The following is a 13,419-nucleotide window of genomic DNA, read 5'->3' on the forward strand; positions in this document are numbered from 1 at the left end:
GGAGGAGGGTTGGAGCCGTGAGTGGAAAAGGGGATGGGGGGAGGCTCAGCTGAAAATGTGAGCAGGGTGAAATGCGAGGACCTGCTAGGGACAGCCGTGTGTGCGGGTGCTGTGCTGGGTCTGGGTCTGCTGCAAGACCCTGCTGCTCTCCATGGGGCATGGGATGGAGCAGCAGGGGAAGCCTCCACAGTATGCTGCAAACCTGTCCCTGACAGAGCCTTCTGGCCACTCAGACCAAGTACTTTAGGCATCAGTGAAAGAAATCAGATGTGCAGGAGCACTACACCACTCTTGCATGCATATTGCCTTGCTCTAGGGAGAGCCTGGTATAATAAGATGTCCCATCAAGAGCTCCCCAGCAAACAGGGCTGTGCAGGCAGGAATCTGGTCCTGTGAAGAAAAGCTGGGAAAGGTCTAGGCATATTCAGAACCCATCTGTGCAACTGCATCATATATAACATTGCTTTTGACTGTGAATCAGTGAGAAGTGTTTTTCCATCTGGAAAAAAAAAAAAAAAAAAAAAAAATGAGGCTGCAGTGCACTCCTGGGGTGAAAGGTGCCATTTCCAGGCAGTGGCTCTTCTCAGTTGTAGCATTCATTTAAAGCAAGAATTGTAGAATTCATTCAGGCCCCATGCAAAGGCTCAGCTTTGCACTGTCCAGTGCCCCACTGATGCTTTGCAGAGCTGACAGCCATTTGCCAACATCCCCAAGCAGGGCTGTACATACCTGCCTGGCTTGTTAACCCAGCTCTGCTCCATGCAGTGCGGGAGCCTGACAGCTCCCTCACATCAACATCCAAGGCTGCCGGGTCCCCAGCATCCTCCACACCTGGGCAGGGCTGGTGCCAATGGGGTGCATATCCAGCCTGCCTGGGTGCAGCATGGGGCTGGTTGGTGTTGGGCTGGACCAGGGACAAAGATGGACTTAGAGAGCAGGTGTCAGTGTTGGCTGTGGTGCCGTGGGCCAGCACAGCCGTGCTGGAGGAGCTGCAGTGAACAGCTGATGTCCAGGTGTCTGTGCCACTCTGTGCATCCATGGGCTGCCAGAGCTGCTGTCCAGGTCAGGCGGGGAGTGCCGATGGTGCAGAAAGGGGAGGCCCCTTCTGAGGAACCTCTTCCTAAAAAGCTGCAGCCAGAGAATGGCATCGTGTGTTGGATTCAGGTCAAATGAAGAGTTTCCAGCACAAGCAGTTGTCCCAGCAACAGTCCAAGCAAATTGTCCACCACCCTGCCACTCACCCAACTGCCCAGCTTTCCCTCTGTCCATTCCTCCACCCATCCCTATCTCCATCCTCAGCCATTCTCCTGTCCCCGTCTCCATCCCTCATCCTCTATCTCTTCATTAATTCCCATCAATTTTTTTATCCCTATATGTATAACTGCATACAGTTAACCCTCCATCCTTTGTCCCTCCAACTGTCTCCGGCCATCCCTCCTGTAATCCCTCCATCTGGGCAGTGTTCCACACCTACAGACCCAATCCCCAACCACTGTCCTCCCCAGAGCACACCAAACCAGGATGCTTCCCTGCTTGGGCATTTCATTAGTCAGCAAGAGAAACCTGAAAACACAAAGCAACCTGTAAATGCAATGTAAAACTACATTACACCCAAATTTGTTTCTTTGTGAGACTCAGAGGTCACCTCTCCCTAGTGAGCAGCTGGAGAGTTGCTGAGAAGAGATGTTCCTCCTGCCCACATGACATGGTGATGCAGTGTCATCCCCTGGGATGCCGGCTGCCATAAAGGAGAAGTGGGGGCCACCCATGCGCTGCCCTGCCAGACCTTGTCACAGGCCTGGGAGCACTCCTGGGACAACACAGCCCACAAGCATGGAGGTCTTGAGAGTGCCAGTGATTTTAGGGCACAGAGGCTTGCAGGGATCTCACTGCAGGAATGGCATGGCCAGCTTTAGCCACAGCCCAGGAGGGACCTGGACCTTCGCAGCCAAACATGGCTCAGTCCCAGTACCCAACACCACAGAGGCTTTGGGTCACAGTAAAATGGATTGAAACAAAAGCGTCCTGTGGAACATAGGGTCCCGTCTGATGTGCTTTGGACCTCTGATACTGCTGACAGCAGTTTGCTGTGACCACCCTACCACCCACTTTATGCTCATGCCAAGGGGTTTCACCCCACTCGTGGGGATCCAGTGAAGAAGGCATCAAGAAGTAGCAAAATGTTTCAGCTGGAAGGGAGAAGAGCCTGTCCAGCCAGACTGAGCTGCCGTCTCCTCCCCGGCACTGAACAGTAGTCAATTGTGATTTTTAAAAAGGTAACTCCTATTCGGATCTCCAGGCTGTGGCATTATCATAGTCATACAAATGCCAACAAAGCATCTATTTAAAATGTACTGAATTTTGATTACAGCCCGTCCCCTCTCGCTCACTCACTCGCCGTCTTTCTTTCTCATTCATTACTTACTGTGTTAAGCTCCCTGAAATTCAAATAAAATCCCACCTCCTTCCCCCCATCCATATGCGTTGTTCGATTCAGCTCTGATGTCTGGGCTTGACGAATGAAGGGGAATATAACAGAAGACAAAGCTGTCAAACTTCTCTGGGCTGTGTTGACTTCCCATCACCCCTGTGGACGGAGGGGAGACCGATCCATCTGTTTTGGAGTCAGTAGCACAAACAAAAGCAAAAGACAATGGCAGGAAGCACTTGAAAGTTCAAATTCTTTCTTTGGTTTCTCTTGGAACAACAGAACCTACGTAATGTGGCCAGCGGACAATAACATGCAGCCAGGGACACACAAAAATGCCAGAAGAATGTGCTTACGACACGAAATGTTCCAATATTTTTGTTTTATTGGAACAAAAATAGAAAAGGAAAAAAAAAAGAAAAAAAAAAAAGCCTTTGGAGTTCCTAGATTTCTTGGACTGGGTTTCTTTAGAGAGTGCTGCAAAGCGGGGCAGCTCTGGGTGCTGCAGCAGGGCCAGCAGTGGGGCTGAGGGCTCAGCCCAGAGTTGGGCACCGCCAGCCCCACTCTGTCCCTGTCCCCATGCATAGCTCCACTGCACTCTTGGCCTCAGCGCTTCCCCTCTGCTCGGGGCCACCTGGGCGGCTGTGCACATGCAAGCCCAGGGCACAGTGTGGCTTCGTGGGTGCTGGGCTGGCAGCCAGGGTCATGCAATTTGTATTCACTGACCAGCCAAAATCTCCTGCAAAGGGGCTCCTGGAGGCCCCAGCCCACTCCATGGGAAGAGATTTACACAGAAATGCTGCATTTCCTTGGGAAACAGTCTTTTTGCTTATGGTTTGCACAGCCTGGCTGGCCAAAAGACACAGGAAAAGTTGCATGATAAAAAGCCCTGTGTTTCTCTCCACAGCAATAAAATAGCACCTGGATGAGTGTTTTTTTTTTTTTTTTTTTTTTTTTTTTTTTTTTTTTTATCAGCAGTACTGTCTCAAACAGAGGCACTGCTGGGGATGGCAAAGCAGGCAGGGGAATGGGTATATGCGTGTCTCACTGCAGGGGCTGCCCCAGCACCTGGCTTGTGCAGAGCAAGGCAGTGTCCACAGTCATAGCTATGACCCCACTTCAGGTTTTGCTCTGTCAATCCGGTACGAGCAAAGAACACTCACATCTAAGCTGCTACATAGTACCTTAAAGCTCACCCTGTCCAGTGGGCTCTGTGCCTCCAGAAACTACCTGGGAGCAGAAAGATATTAGGGTTTGCCTGTTAGGGTGGCTCAGTGCATTTTGAATCCTGCCAGCAGCACTCCAGCACCAGGAGGGCTTCAGTGTTTTGGTGGTGCCTTACCTGGGTGGGTCCCTGTCCATTGCCCATGTCACACAGCACCCAAGTGGCACCAAACTGGTTCAGGAAGGCTGATGTTTGCAGGACATTGCTTTTGGAGTCCCCAAGAGCCTGCACCCAACATCAGGCTGGGCATGGCACACGTTTCTAGACGATCTGATCATTGCCAGAGCTGGTACAATTATCTATATGGAAAGAGCATGGTCCCTAAATTACCCTGGTGTTGGAGGCTTGCTGTGCCCTGCCCCCAGTGATACAGGCATGGGGCTGCTGCTGTTTTTCCCACTTCCCTGTGCAGCTGAATCCTGCCCCAGGTGCCTCCAAAGGTGCAGGGCTCAGTCTGCCCTGGTCTATGGGAGAAGACTGGGGACACCTTTGGTGGTGCTGCCTCTCATCCCATGGGGGGCTGCTGGAGTCAACGCTGGTCTGATGGCAGTGTCTGGATGCCGATGGCCCCATTGTCACAGCCCAGAGGCCCAGCACAGGCTGGAAGGGAACCAGGCCACCTCACCCGCCTCACCGAGGGCAGTAAAGAAGCCTAGGAGGGTTTCCAGATACTTAACCTGCCAGGCTGAGGCTACAGACCCCAAAGCCACTGATCCAGGGGAGCCAATGCAAGCTGAGGCACAGAGAGCTCATGCCTCACTCCCCAGGGCAGGGGCTACTTTTGAGGCCCAAACCCAAGCACTTGGCCTGGCTGTACCCTGAGCCAGCACCCTCAGCTACTACTGAGGCTAGGATGGAGAAACCATCAGAGCCCCGGACACACAGTCCCCAACCCACCAGCCCCGCAAGTGTTCTTCAGGGATCATCAAACCCCAGGTGCAGCGCTGCCAGCGCAGGTCACAGTCACCTTGTGGGCCCCAAGGAGAACACAGCAGCTTAAAAGGGAGAACCAGGAACCCATCACCCCCATCACAGCTGCCACAACCCCATGCATGGGAAAGAAACAAAAAAGACATTTTTTTTTTATAAAAAGATCAATGAAAAATTTATTTATAAATTTCGCACTCTGGGGCTACATGTCTATATCATACACTCAGGAATATGCTGTACTGTACAGACTTTATCCAGTTAGAAATGATCATATAGTGACCCACATACAGCTTCAATATAAGCCTAAAAATTCTTAACATTAATTAACATAATTAAAAAAGGTATTCGCATCTAAAGAAAAATCTACAGAAAAACTCCTTTCTGGAGCAATCTGTGCATCAGCTTCAATGTCTGCTTATTTCACTGACATTATCAATATATTCTTCTTACAAAAATAATAATAATAATTAAAAAGATGACTGCCATAAGGTGACCAGTCATGCACGAAAGAGCCTCCCCCACCTGCCTCTTTTCTTGTACTCCCCGTTTTGGCGTGAAGGGTCAGCAGCACTATGAGCCAACAAGGGGGGCGGGGGGACCCTCATTTCAATTTGAATCAATCTGCATCCCTTTTACTTCTCAAGATAAAGAGAGACGGGGTGTGGGGGTTGCATAGAAAATTGAAACTCTAGGGACTAAGAAGGGCAGCAGCTTTTCAGTAAAATACAAAGGGATGTAAAAATACATCAACTCACAATTTCAGAGCAAACCCCCTTCCCCGACATACAATTTCCAAAATCTCAGCGTGTCTAAAGCTCCAGGAAGCTGGAAAGGAACAATACTTTTCTTAAACTCACTCAGCAATTCACACAGGAGATTCACAGTCTTAATAGGTATTTTATAAAAATATAAATATGGGTTACATCATGTTGTCTTTACAACACTGGACAGAGCTCCCTTTAGACTGGGTTTATAACCAAGATTTCTTTTTAAAAATCCATCTAGAACTTGGCTTTAAAATACACTTTTTTAATATTATGTCATAAATGTTATGACATTTCAATGTGGCAAATCCATTTAGTCAAAAAATGTGCAACCATCTGGTAACAACGATAAAACCTCACTAGAAAAGATATTGTTCCCACCCTGTAACTATTACACAGAAGCACCAGTGGAAGTGCTGGACACCACCTTCAAGGCTCACAGAAAAGACTTCAGCTAAGCAGTTCCTTGCAAGTTACAGCATTGACAGTAGACACTTGCGACAGGGCTTTTTTCCTTTTTCTTCTTTGAATCTGGAGCTTTTTACTTATCCCAAATTGTTGAAGTGGAAGAAACAAAAACTGCAGGTGAAACCATCAGAGACAAAGCAGAATATTCAGTGCAATGGGAAATAATAATGGCAGACTCAAGGCTTTAGTTTTGAGACTAGGAAAAAAAGCATATTTCCCAAACCATATTTTGAAACACTCACCACCAGCTTCAAACAAAAACCAGGCTCACAAACTTCACCCACAAATATATACATACATGATAAATAGTTAAGACACAACCCAAAAAAACAGCAGGTAACTATTTTTAATTGTAATGGTTTGGATAAAGGGAGTAAGAGAGGAAAGAGCAGGGAGATGGCAGTGATATGGTTGGTTTTAGTGCAGACAAACAGAAGAGGGATGAAAGACCAGGGGGAGAGAGGAGACTTCTGAAATTTTCCGCATTTTCCAAATGGATGTTCTTGTGCCATAGCAATAAAAAGCAGCATTGCGATTATACGTGCAGTCACTTCAAAATGCGACTTAGGGTGGCTTTCTCTTCTTCCTCCCTTTCTTTTATAAATATATATATACTTAGATATATATATATATATAGTATAAAAGGCAGGTGACTCTACATACATCAAGTGAATCATTCTGCATTGAGAAGTGTTATCCAAGTTTCACCAAAAGAAAAAAGTTCCCAAACTATTTCTCAGTAGTTTTCAGGCATCTCTCTAGGCAGCAGAGAGCGCTCGCGCCCCTTTTCTGTGCAAAAGCAAATCCTCTGCCTCTAGAGTTTATTTCACTTTTTTTTTTTATATGAAAAAAAGTTCAGGGTTTATTAATCCTCCCTTCACACACAAAACCAGAAGGAAGGATTCAGCGTCTTTTCCTGTGATCTCACGTGTGCTGAATGGATTCAAGAATCGGCTGAGGATGCAGACTTTCTTCGGACACCCACAAAAAAAAGAAAAAAAAACCAGAAAACCCAGCACACACACAAAAAGCAATCAGGCAGGGCGAGAAAACCAAGTCTGTCATATTCCAATGGAGTTGCCTCAAAAAAACAAAACAGAACAAAAAATGAAACCGAGCAGTAGGAAGACACTGGGCGAAGCCTGCCGGAGGAGACGCGCGTCCCCCTCCGGGGCAGGGACGGGGCCGGCGGCTGCCGGGAGCCACCTGCCCGGGCGCTGGCGCCGAGTCCCGGCGTGGTCGGAGCTGGCTCGGGGGAAAGCACCGCCCGGCGACGTGGGTGCATCTGGGGAGGTGTTGAAATGAATTCGTTTCTGAGCCAGAATACTTTAAAATCGAGGGACAGGCCACCACGGGTGTTAGAGGAGAGGGGAGAAAGGATTAAATATTACGGGGGAGGGAGGGGCGGGGGGAGGGGGGGGACAACCGTTTTAAAGCATCTGACCAGATGTCAAACTGAAACCGTGAATACTGTGAGTGCAGCCGAGGTAGATGGAAAAAAAATTACAGTAGGAAAACAACCCTTGGAAGAAAAACAAAATTAGAAGCAGGTAAATGGCGGTGTGTTTGTTTGTTTGCTTTCAGTAAATCTTTGCGGGGCCCCAGATTTCTTTGCCAAAAAACAAACAAACAAAAAACACAAAAACAATCAAAAAACAACCAAACCACAAAAACCACGGAGTCCGAGCAGCTTTGACATGTCAGGAAGGCGGCGGGGCGGCCCCGCGGCATCACCGGGCGCCGGCGGAGTATTTGGCCTTGGTGATCAGGTAGAGGACGATGTCCTGGTGGCCCCCGAAGGCGGCGATGTGCAGCGCGCTCCAGCCGTCGCGGTTGGCCAGGCGGATGTCGGCGCCGAACTTGACGAGCAGCTTGACGAGCTCCAGGTTGCCGTCGATGACGGACTGGTGCAGCGCCGTCTGCCCCTCGGGCCCGAAGGAGTTCACGTTGAACTCGCAGTTCGTCATGTTCTGCAGCAGCGACTGCAGCTCCTTGGTGTTGCCGCGCCGCACCGCCTCCTGGAAGACGCGCTGGCTCGGCGGCGCCGCGCACGGCGACACCTCGCTCTGGCTCATGCTGCCGCCGGCCCCGCTCGCCTCACGCCCCGCATGGACGGCGCCGCCGCCGCCGCCTGGGCCGGGCCGCCGCTACCCTGCGCGGCCGGGCATGCGGGGCCGGGCTGCGGCGGGTCCTGGCCGCCGCTCCGCGCTGCTCCGCGCCGCTCCGCGCCCCGCAGCCGCCGCCACCGCCGCCGCGCCCAGGCCTCTCTGGAGCGGAGCCGGCCCCGCGCCGCGCCTTTTACCCCCCCTTTTATTTGCATAACAATAGCACGGCCTGACGGGCGGGGGGCGGGGCGCGCCGCCCGCTCGCCCATTGGAGCGGCCGCTCGGGGGGCGGGGCGCGCCCTTCCCCCACTCCCGAGCTGCGGGGGGGAGGGGCTGGCCCGGGGCTCCCCCGGCCCGGAACGGCCCGGACCCGACTCGACCCCCCCGGCGGGCGCGGCCCGGCCCCGTGCCTCCGGGCTGCAGCCGGCTCGGCTCGGCCCGGCCCGGCCCGGAGTAACGCGGCCCGGCGGCACTGAGCCTGCCCTCGCTTATTCCGCTTTGTTGGGCTCGGCCCGGCCCGGCACAGCACAGCACAGCCCGGCTCTGCTCGGCTCGGCTCGGCCCGGCTCCGCATACCCTAGCACGGCGCGGTCCCGCACGGCGCGGCTCGGCTCAGCTTGGCCGGGCTCAGCATGGCCCGGCCCGCCTCGCTTTGCCCCGGCTCGGCTCGGCTCGGCCGTGCTGGCCGCAGGCAGGGGGCACCAGCGGCCGAGGTGCGGGCTCCGTGCCGAGGCCGCGGGAGCTGCGCGAGGATTCGCGGGGCCGGGAGCGGGAGCGGTGTGCGGGCAGATGCGGGGCGCCCCTGCCCCGGGCTCCGCGGGGTGCAGCCGGCCCCGGGAGGCTCGGTGCCGCTCACTCGGTCCCTGGGGGCCGTGCCCGGGCTAGGACCCACTGCACGGCGCGCATGGGGTCTCCTGGTGCGGGAGCGCTGTGCGGTGCGGCCACTGCAGGTAGGCAGGAGCGTGGATACAAAATCAGCTCATCGAGCAAAAACGTGCTGGCGAGGCCGGTGCTGGGGCACTCGAGGTCTCCCGCCTGCTGCCCCCAGCCTCGTGCACTGCTGGGGACCGAGGATGGTGCACCACGGCGCTGGGAAGGATGGAGCCCCCCCGGCGCCCATTTGGCCCAGGGAAGAACAAATGGCAAAGGCTGGTGCAAAGCAGAGACCCTTCCCCAGGACTCCGCGCCCCCCGGGACAGCACATCCGCCTCCGTGGGGCATTTGGTCAGCTGGAGCAGGGCGGGAAGTGCGTGAGGAGAGGAAGGAGCGTGCCATAAAACACGGCGATGGCAGCCCCGTGCTGCGCCAAGGGCCCCCGCAGCCGGCCAGCAGATGCCAGCACGCCGGCTCTCACCTGGCCTTGCTGGCATGTTGCTTTGGGGGTGGAAAGGGACAAATCAGCCAGCTGCCAAATTCTGCCCAGATCAAGTGAGAGCTCTTGGATGGATTGCACTGTGAGCTCAGGCCACGAGCTGCCCAATGGTGTTTTCCTGTGGCTTTTCCCTGGGGCTGGGCAGACTGGGGCTGGTGCTCTGCTCGTTTCCTCACTGGGTCTGGCTTGTCTGTTGGAGGCAGGTGACCCAGCCTGATGGGGGCTGCGAGGCAGCAGCGATGCCACTGGCTCACCCAGACAGTGAAAGCAGCTCTTGGCTTGGCAGCAGAAGTCAAGGCCAGCACTGAAGTGAGCACGGCCCTGCCTGACTCCGATGTAAGGGACCGACAGCTTCCATAAGGGACCACTCCTCTAGGTCTATTCTTTGCAGCCAGTTCTTCCCAACCCTATCCCCATTTCAAACCTCATTCCATGCCTGTGCCCACCCCCATCTCTGTCACCATCCCATCCCCATCCCTATCCCATCTCCATCTCAATCGCATCCTCATTCCCATCTTCATCCCATTCCCATACCATCCCCCTGTATCACCCCCACATCATGCCCAACTCAATCCCTCTCCCACTCCCATTTCCATCCCATCCCATCCCATTCCCATCTTAATCCCCATTTCCATGCCCATCCTAATCCCTGTCTCATATCTATCACCATCCCATCCTCAGTCCTATCTCCACTCCACACCATTTAATTTCCTCTAGCCAGAGCTCTCCCAGTCACATCTTTTGAATGCGAGCGCATTGAGGTGCATCGCTCTATATAAAGGTGCCATATGGAAGTGCAACACAAAACTGAGGGTTTTGATGTGATCACTAGGGGTGGTGGTGCTGGGACTGCACTGGTAGCTGCTGCTGCAGTAGGGTTGCAGCGCCCCCTCCCCCCCCCCCATTTTGGTGTCCTGTGTCCCTGCAGCTTTTCTCAGGACATCTCCCGTACCACTGGGATGTGGAGCCCCCACAGCAGTGGCAGGCACACCTCACTGCTGCATGCATGGCCCTGGTGGGCACCGCCATCCCCCGGCACAGGACACAGTGGTGGCCCCAGGGTTTTTGAGTCAGATCTGTCCCATGACATCAGTGAGGAGACTTCCCCCTCCCTCCCCCCTCCAAGGACGGAGGCAGTGGCCCTGCCCCACATTGCCCCGGCTGTGGTGGCAGCGGGGGACATGAGTGGCAATCCTTGGCCTCCTCTATCTGGGGTGAATGGAGGGACGTGCCTGGAGCCACTACGGTTCACAGGGGATTGTGGCTGCCCCGCACCCCGAGCTGCACTGAGGTCCTGTCACAGCCTGGCAAAGTGAGTGGCCCCGGCAGCGCGACCCCCGGGGAAGGCTGGAGCTGCATGGCCATGGAAGCTGCCCCACTCAAGAGCCCAGCAAAGGGAAAGCATCTGCTCATGAGGCTGCTTCTGCCTGAGTTGAACGGTGCCGCGGCTGCAATGGCAGGATTGTGACACCCAGGACACTTGGCTTGCAGTTGCGGACCAGGGTCACTAAACAAGGGTCACCATCCCCCGGGGTGCCTGCAGCTGGTCTCTGTCTGTCCCCACCGCGAGGGCTGTGGTCCCCCAGCTCCAGCACCATGGGGCTCCCTCCTCTCCACTCTGAGCAGAGGAAGTCTGGTGTGGGGTCTCTGCTGGCACCAGCTCACCCTGTCCTTTCCACTCCTAAATATCCCAGGGCAGCTGATTTGGTGCAAACTGGCTTAGCATCTGCTATGGGCCAAATCCTGCAAGTTGTCAGTGCTCTAGCACTTTAGTGAGCCGTGGGATACTGAGAATTGCTCACACCTCCTGGTCTGGGACTCGGCCAGAGCTACGTCCTTACAAGCAGCTCTGCATTTGCCAGTGACACTGGTGAGAAAAATAACAACCCGGGCAGGAACCCAGTCATGCAAATATCCCTCTTTGGCAGGTGGGGGCAGGACTCTGCCTGGGAACGGGGCCAGGGAAAGAGGAAAAATAAAAAAAGAAAAAGGCAATTTTGAAAGCGTGCATTTCAGCTCCAATTTGTGTTTTGGTTTTGTAACCGGAGACGAGCCGGGTGCATTGCTGCGGCCCTCAGCGAGCCAGGCCAGCCTTCTGACACCGTTTCAGGGTTTCAGGTGGCCAGACGGGCCACGGCGAGTGTGCTGGAAGGCCCCGAGAGGCATTCCTCTTCGCCCAGCACTCAGCAGTGCCTTGCAAAACCAGTAGTCCCACCCTGTGATTTATCTGCTCCTTTCTGAGAACAGGGGAAGCCGCAGAGAGCGCCGGCGCTGCCGCTGGTTGGGGGAGGAGGGGAGAAGCAGCCCAGTGCTGTAACGCATTTAGCGAACGGTCACGCAGAGAAACGCAGAGGCGTGAGACGTGACAACTGAATTTCCCCCTGCTTAGGAGAGTCTGGGGCGAGATGGGCAGGGACTGCTGCCTCCCCTCCATTTGCTTTCCTGGTGGCACTGCAGGCTCAGAACCGCCGCGCCAGGCTCAGCACTATGGGCTGGGTACATTGGAGCCCTCTCCAAAAATGCCGAGCAGGCAGTGCCCATCCTTCGGGCGAGGCGGACAGGCAGCGAGAGTCCAGCCACCCCCGGAGGCCTCCTTGAAGGGAGTCGGAGAGCCAGGGGGACGGATCCGGGGCAGGCGGCGAGGGGGCGTGCCCCCACTTAATTCATTAAAATGTGTCGGAGAGCGTGGGAAAGACCAGAGCTTTTCTTCCCAGCACAGAGACCCAGCAAAAGGCGCGCGCAAGAGAGAAATCAGCCTGCGCACACTCTCGGCTTGCTGCGAGCTGGGAGGAAGCTCAAAGGCAGTGCAGGAACTGCTGCAGCCCAGGGCTGGCCAGGCTGGTGTTGTGTCCGCATCGTGGGTCACCAGAGCCACAGAGGTGCCATGCAGGGCTCTGCCAGCGCTCCCTGCCTGGCTGAGAGGACATGGGGAGGGAAGGGAGCCCTGTGCTGGGTGCTGAGGCTGCTTGTTTGCAGCGTGGTTTTGGGAACATTCTCCCTCCCATAGCTGCATCTTTGGAAGCCCGGGTGGGTGGAGGAGAGCCCTTCCCGGGGAGGCTGCTTCCCAAACCTGGGAGGGAGCTGCAGGGAAGAGAGTGCTCAGGGAAGTGCTGCGAATCCTCCTCTGCTCACAGCAGGAGCATGTGGGGCGATGGCTTTGGGAGCAGCCTCGCACCCTTACCAGCTGGGTAACATGGGCACATCACACACTGTGAGCCTTCAACAACACCCGAAAAGTGCCCCAGGCTGGGCCGATCCCTCTGCCAGTACTGCAGGCAGGGAGATCTTGAAGAAGCTGAGGTTTGCAAAGGAAACTTTGGCTTGTGTGGCAAGGACAAGTGTGCAGGTCCCCTGCAGCTGTTGCAGTTCAGTGACTGGGAAGCCTGGGGACAAGAGAAGGATCCAGGCATCCTGGGTCCCCCTGGGACACCCACACCATGGGGGGCATCGCAGGGATGTGTGCTGGGGACCTGCCACTTCCCATGGGTGGCAGCTGGGATGCTCCACATGGTTCCTCCCACCCAGCCCATGATAAACAGGGTCTAAAACCTGAGCACATCTCGAGCATGGTCACAGTCCCATGTGTGCTCATTGTCTTTGGGGGGATTGTCCATCGTTGTCCAGGGAGCAGCCCTGCAAAGTGGCCCTATGCAGCAGGACCTCGATGCCCCTCAGGGTCTGCAGTGACTTGTACAGGGCTGTGCAGGCTCGTCTGTTCCACTCTGGCTTGGCCTTCAGCCCACGCAGTGGTTTCAATCCCTGTCTTATCAGCCTTCCTCAGTGCTGGGTCTTATCCTGCTGGGAATGCTGCAGCACTTACGATGTCCAAACCCCGCCTAAAGCCTACAGCCTCCACATATCTGACAGCAGGAAAATGCTGTTCAGGCAAACAGCCACCAAATTTGACACACTCGGAGGTGGAGAGCTGCTGCTGCTCCTGCCCTTGGCTGCACACAGGGCTCTCCAGCTGCTGGCCCTGCGGGCCACCCCGTGGCATTGCCTTGGCTGATGTCCCTGCTGCAGCTGCGCACGCTCGGACCAAACTGTGCTTGAGACCGTGTCTCCAGAGACAGCCGTCACTCTGCGTGCCTGCTCCTTTGCAGTGGATGCAAGGATCAGGGGCCATC

The 13,419-nt window shown here is 55.0% G+C and overlaps 1 protein-coding gene across 1 annotated transcript; it reads right to left on the bottom strand.

The window, feature by feature from the left end:
* Nucleotides 1-7,545: 7,545 nt before the first annotated feature.
* NRARP (NOTCH regulated ankyrin repeat protein) lies at nucleotides 7,546-8,003 on the bottom strand (the record flags this gene model as incomplete). The annotated part of the gene is made up of 1 exon (XM_084298980.1): nucleotides 7,546-8,003. Exon 1 carries the CDS (start codon nucleotides 7,888-7,890, stop codon nucleotides 7,546-7,548), a length of 345 nt encoding a protein of 114 aa, XP_084155106.1. The 5' UTR covers nucleotides 7,891-8,003.
* Between the last annotated feature and the right edge of the window lie 5,416 nt (nucleotides 8,004-13,419).

This window comes from Netta rufina (genome assembly GCF_964035555.1).
Source record: "Netta rufina genome assembly, chromosome: 20".
NCBI classification, from domain to species: Eukaryota; Metazoa; Chordata; class Aves; order Anseriformes; family Anatidae; genus Netta; species Netta rufina.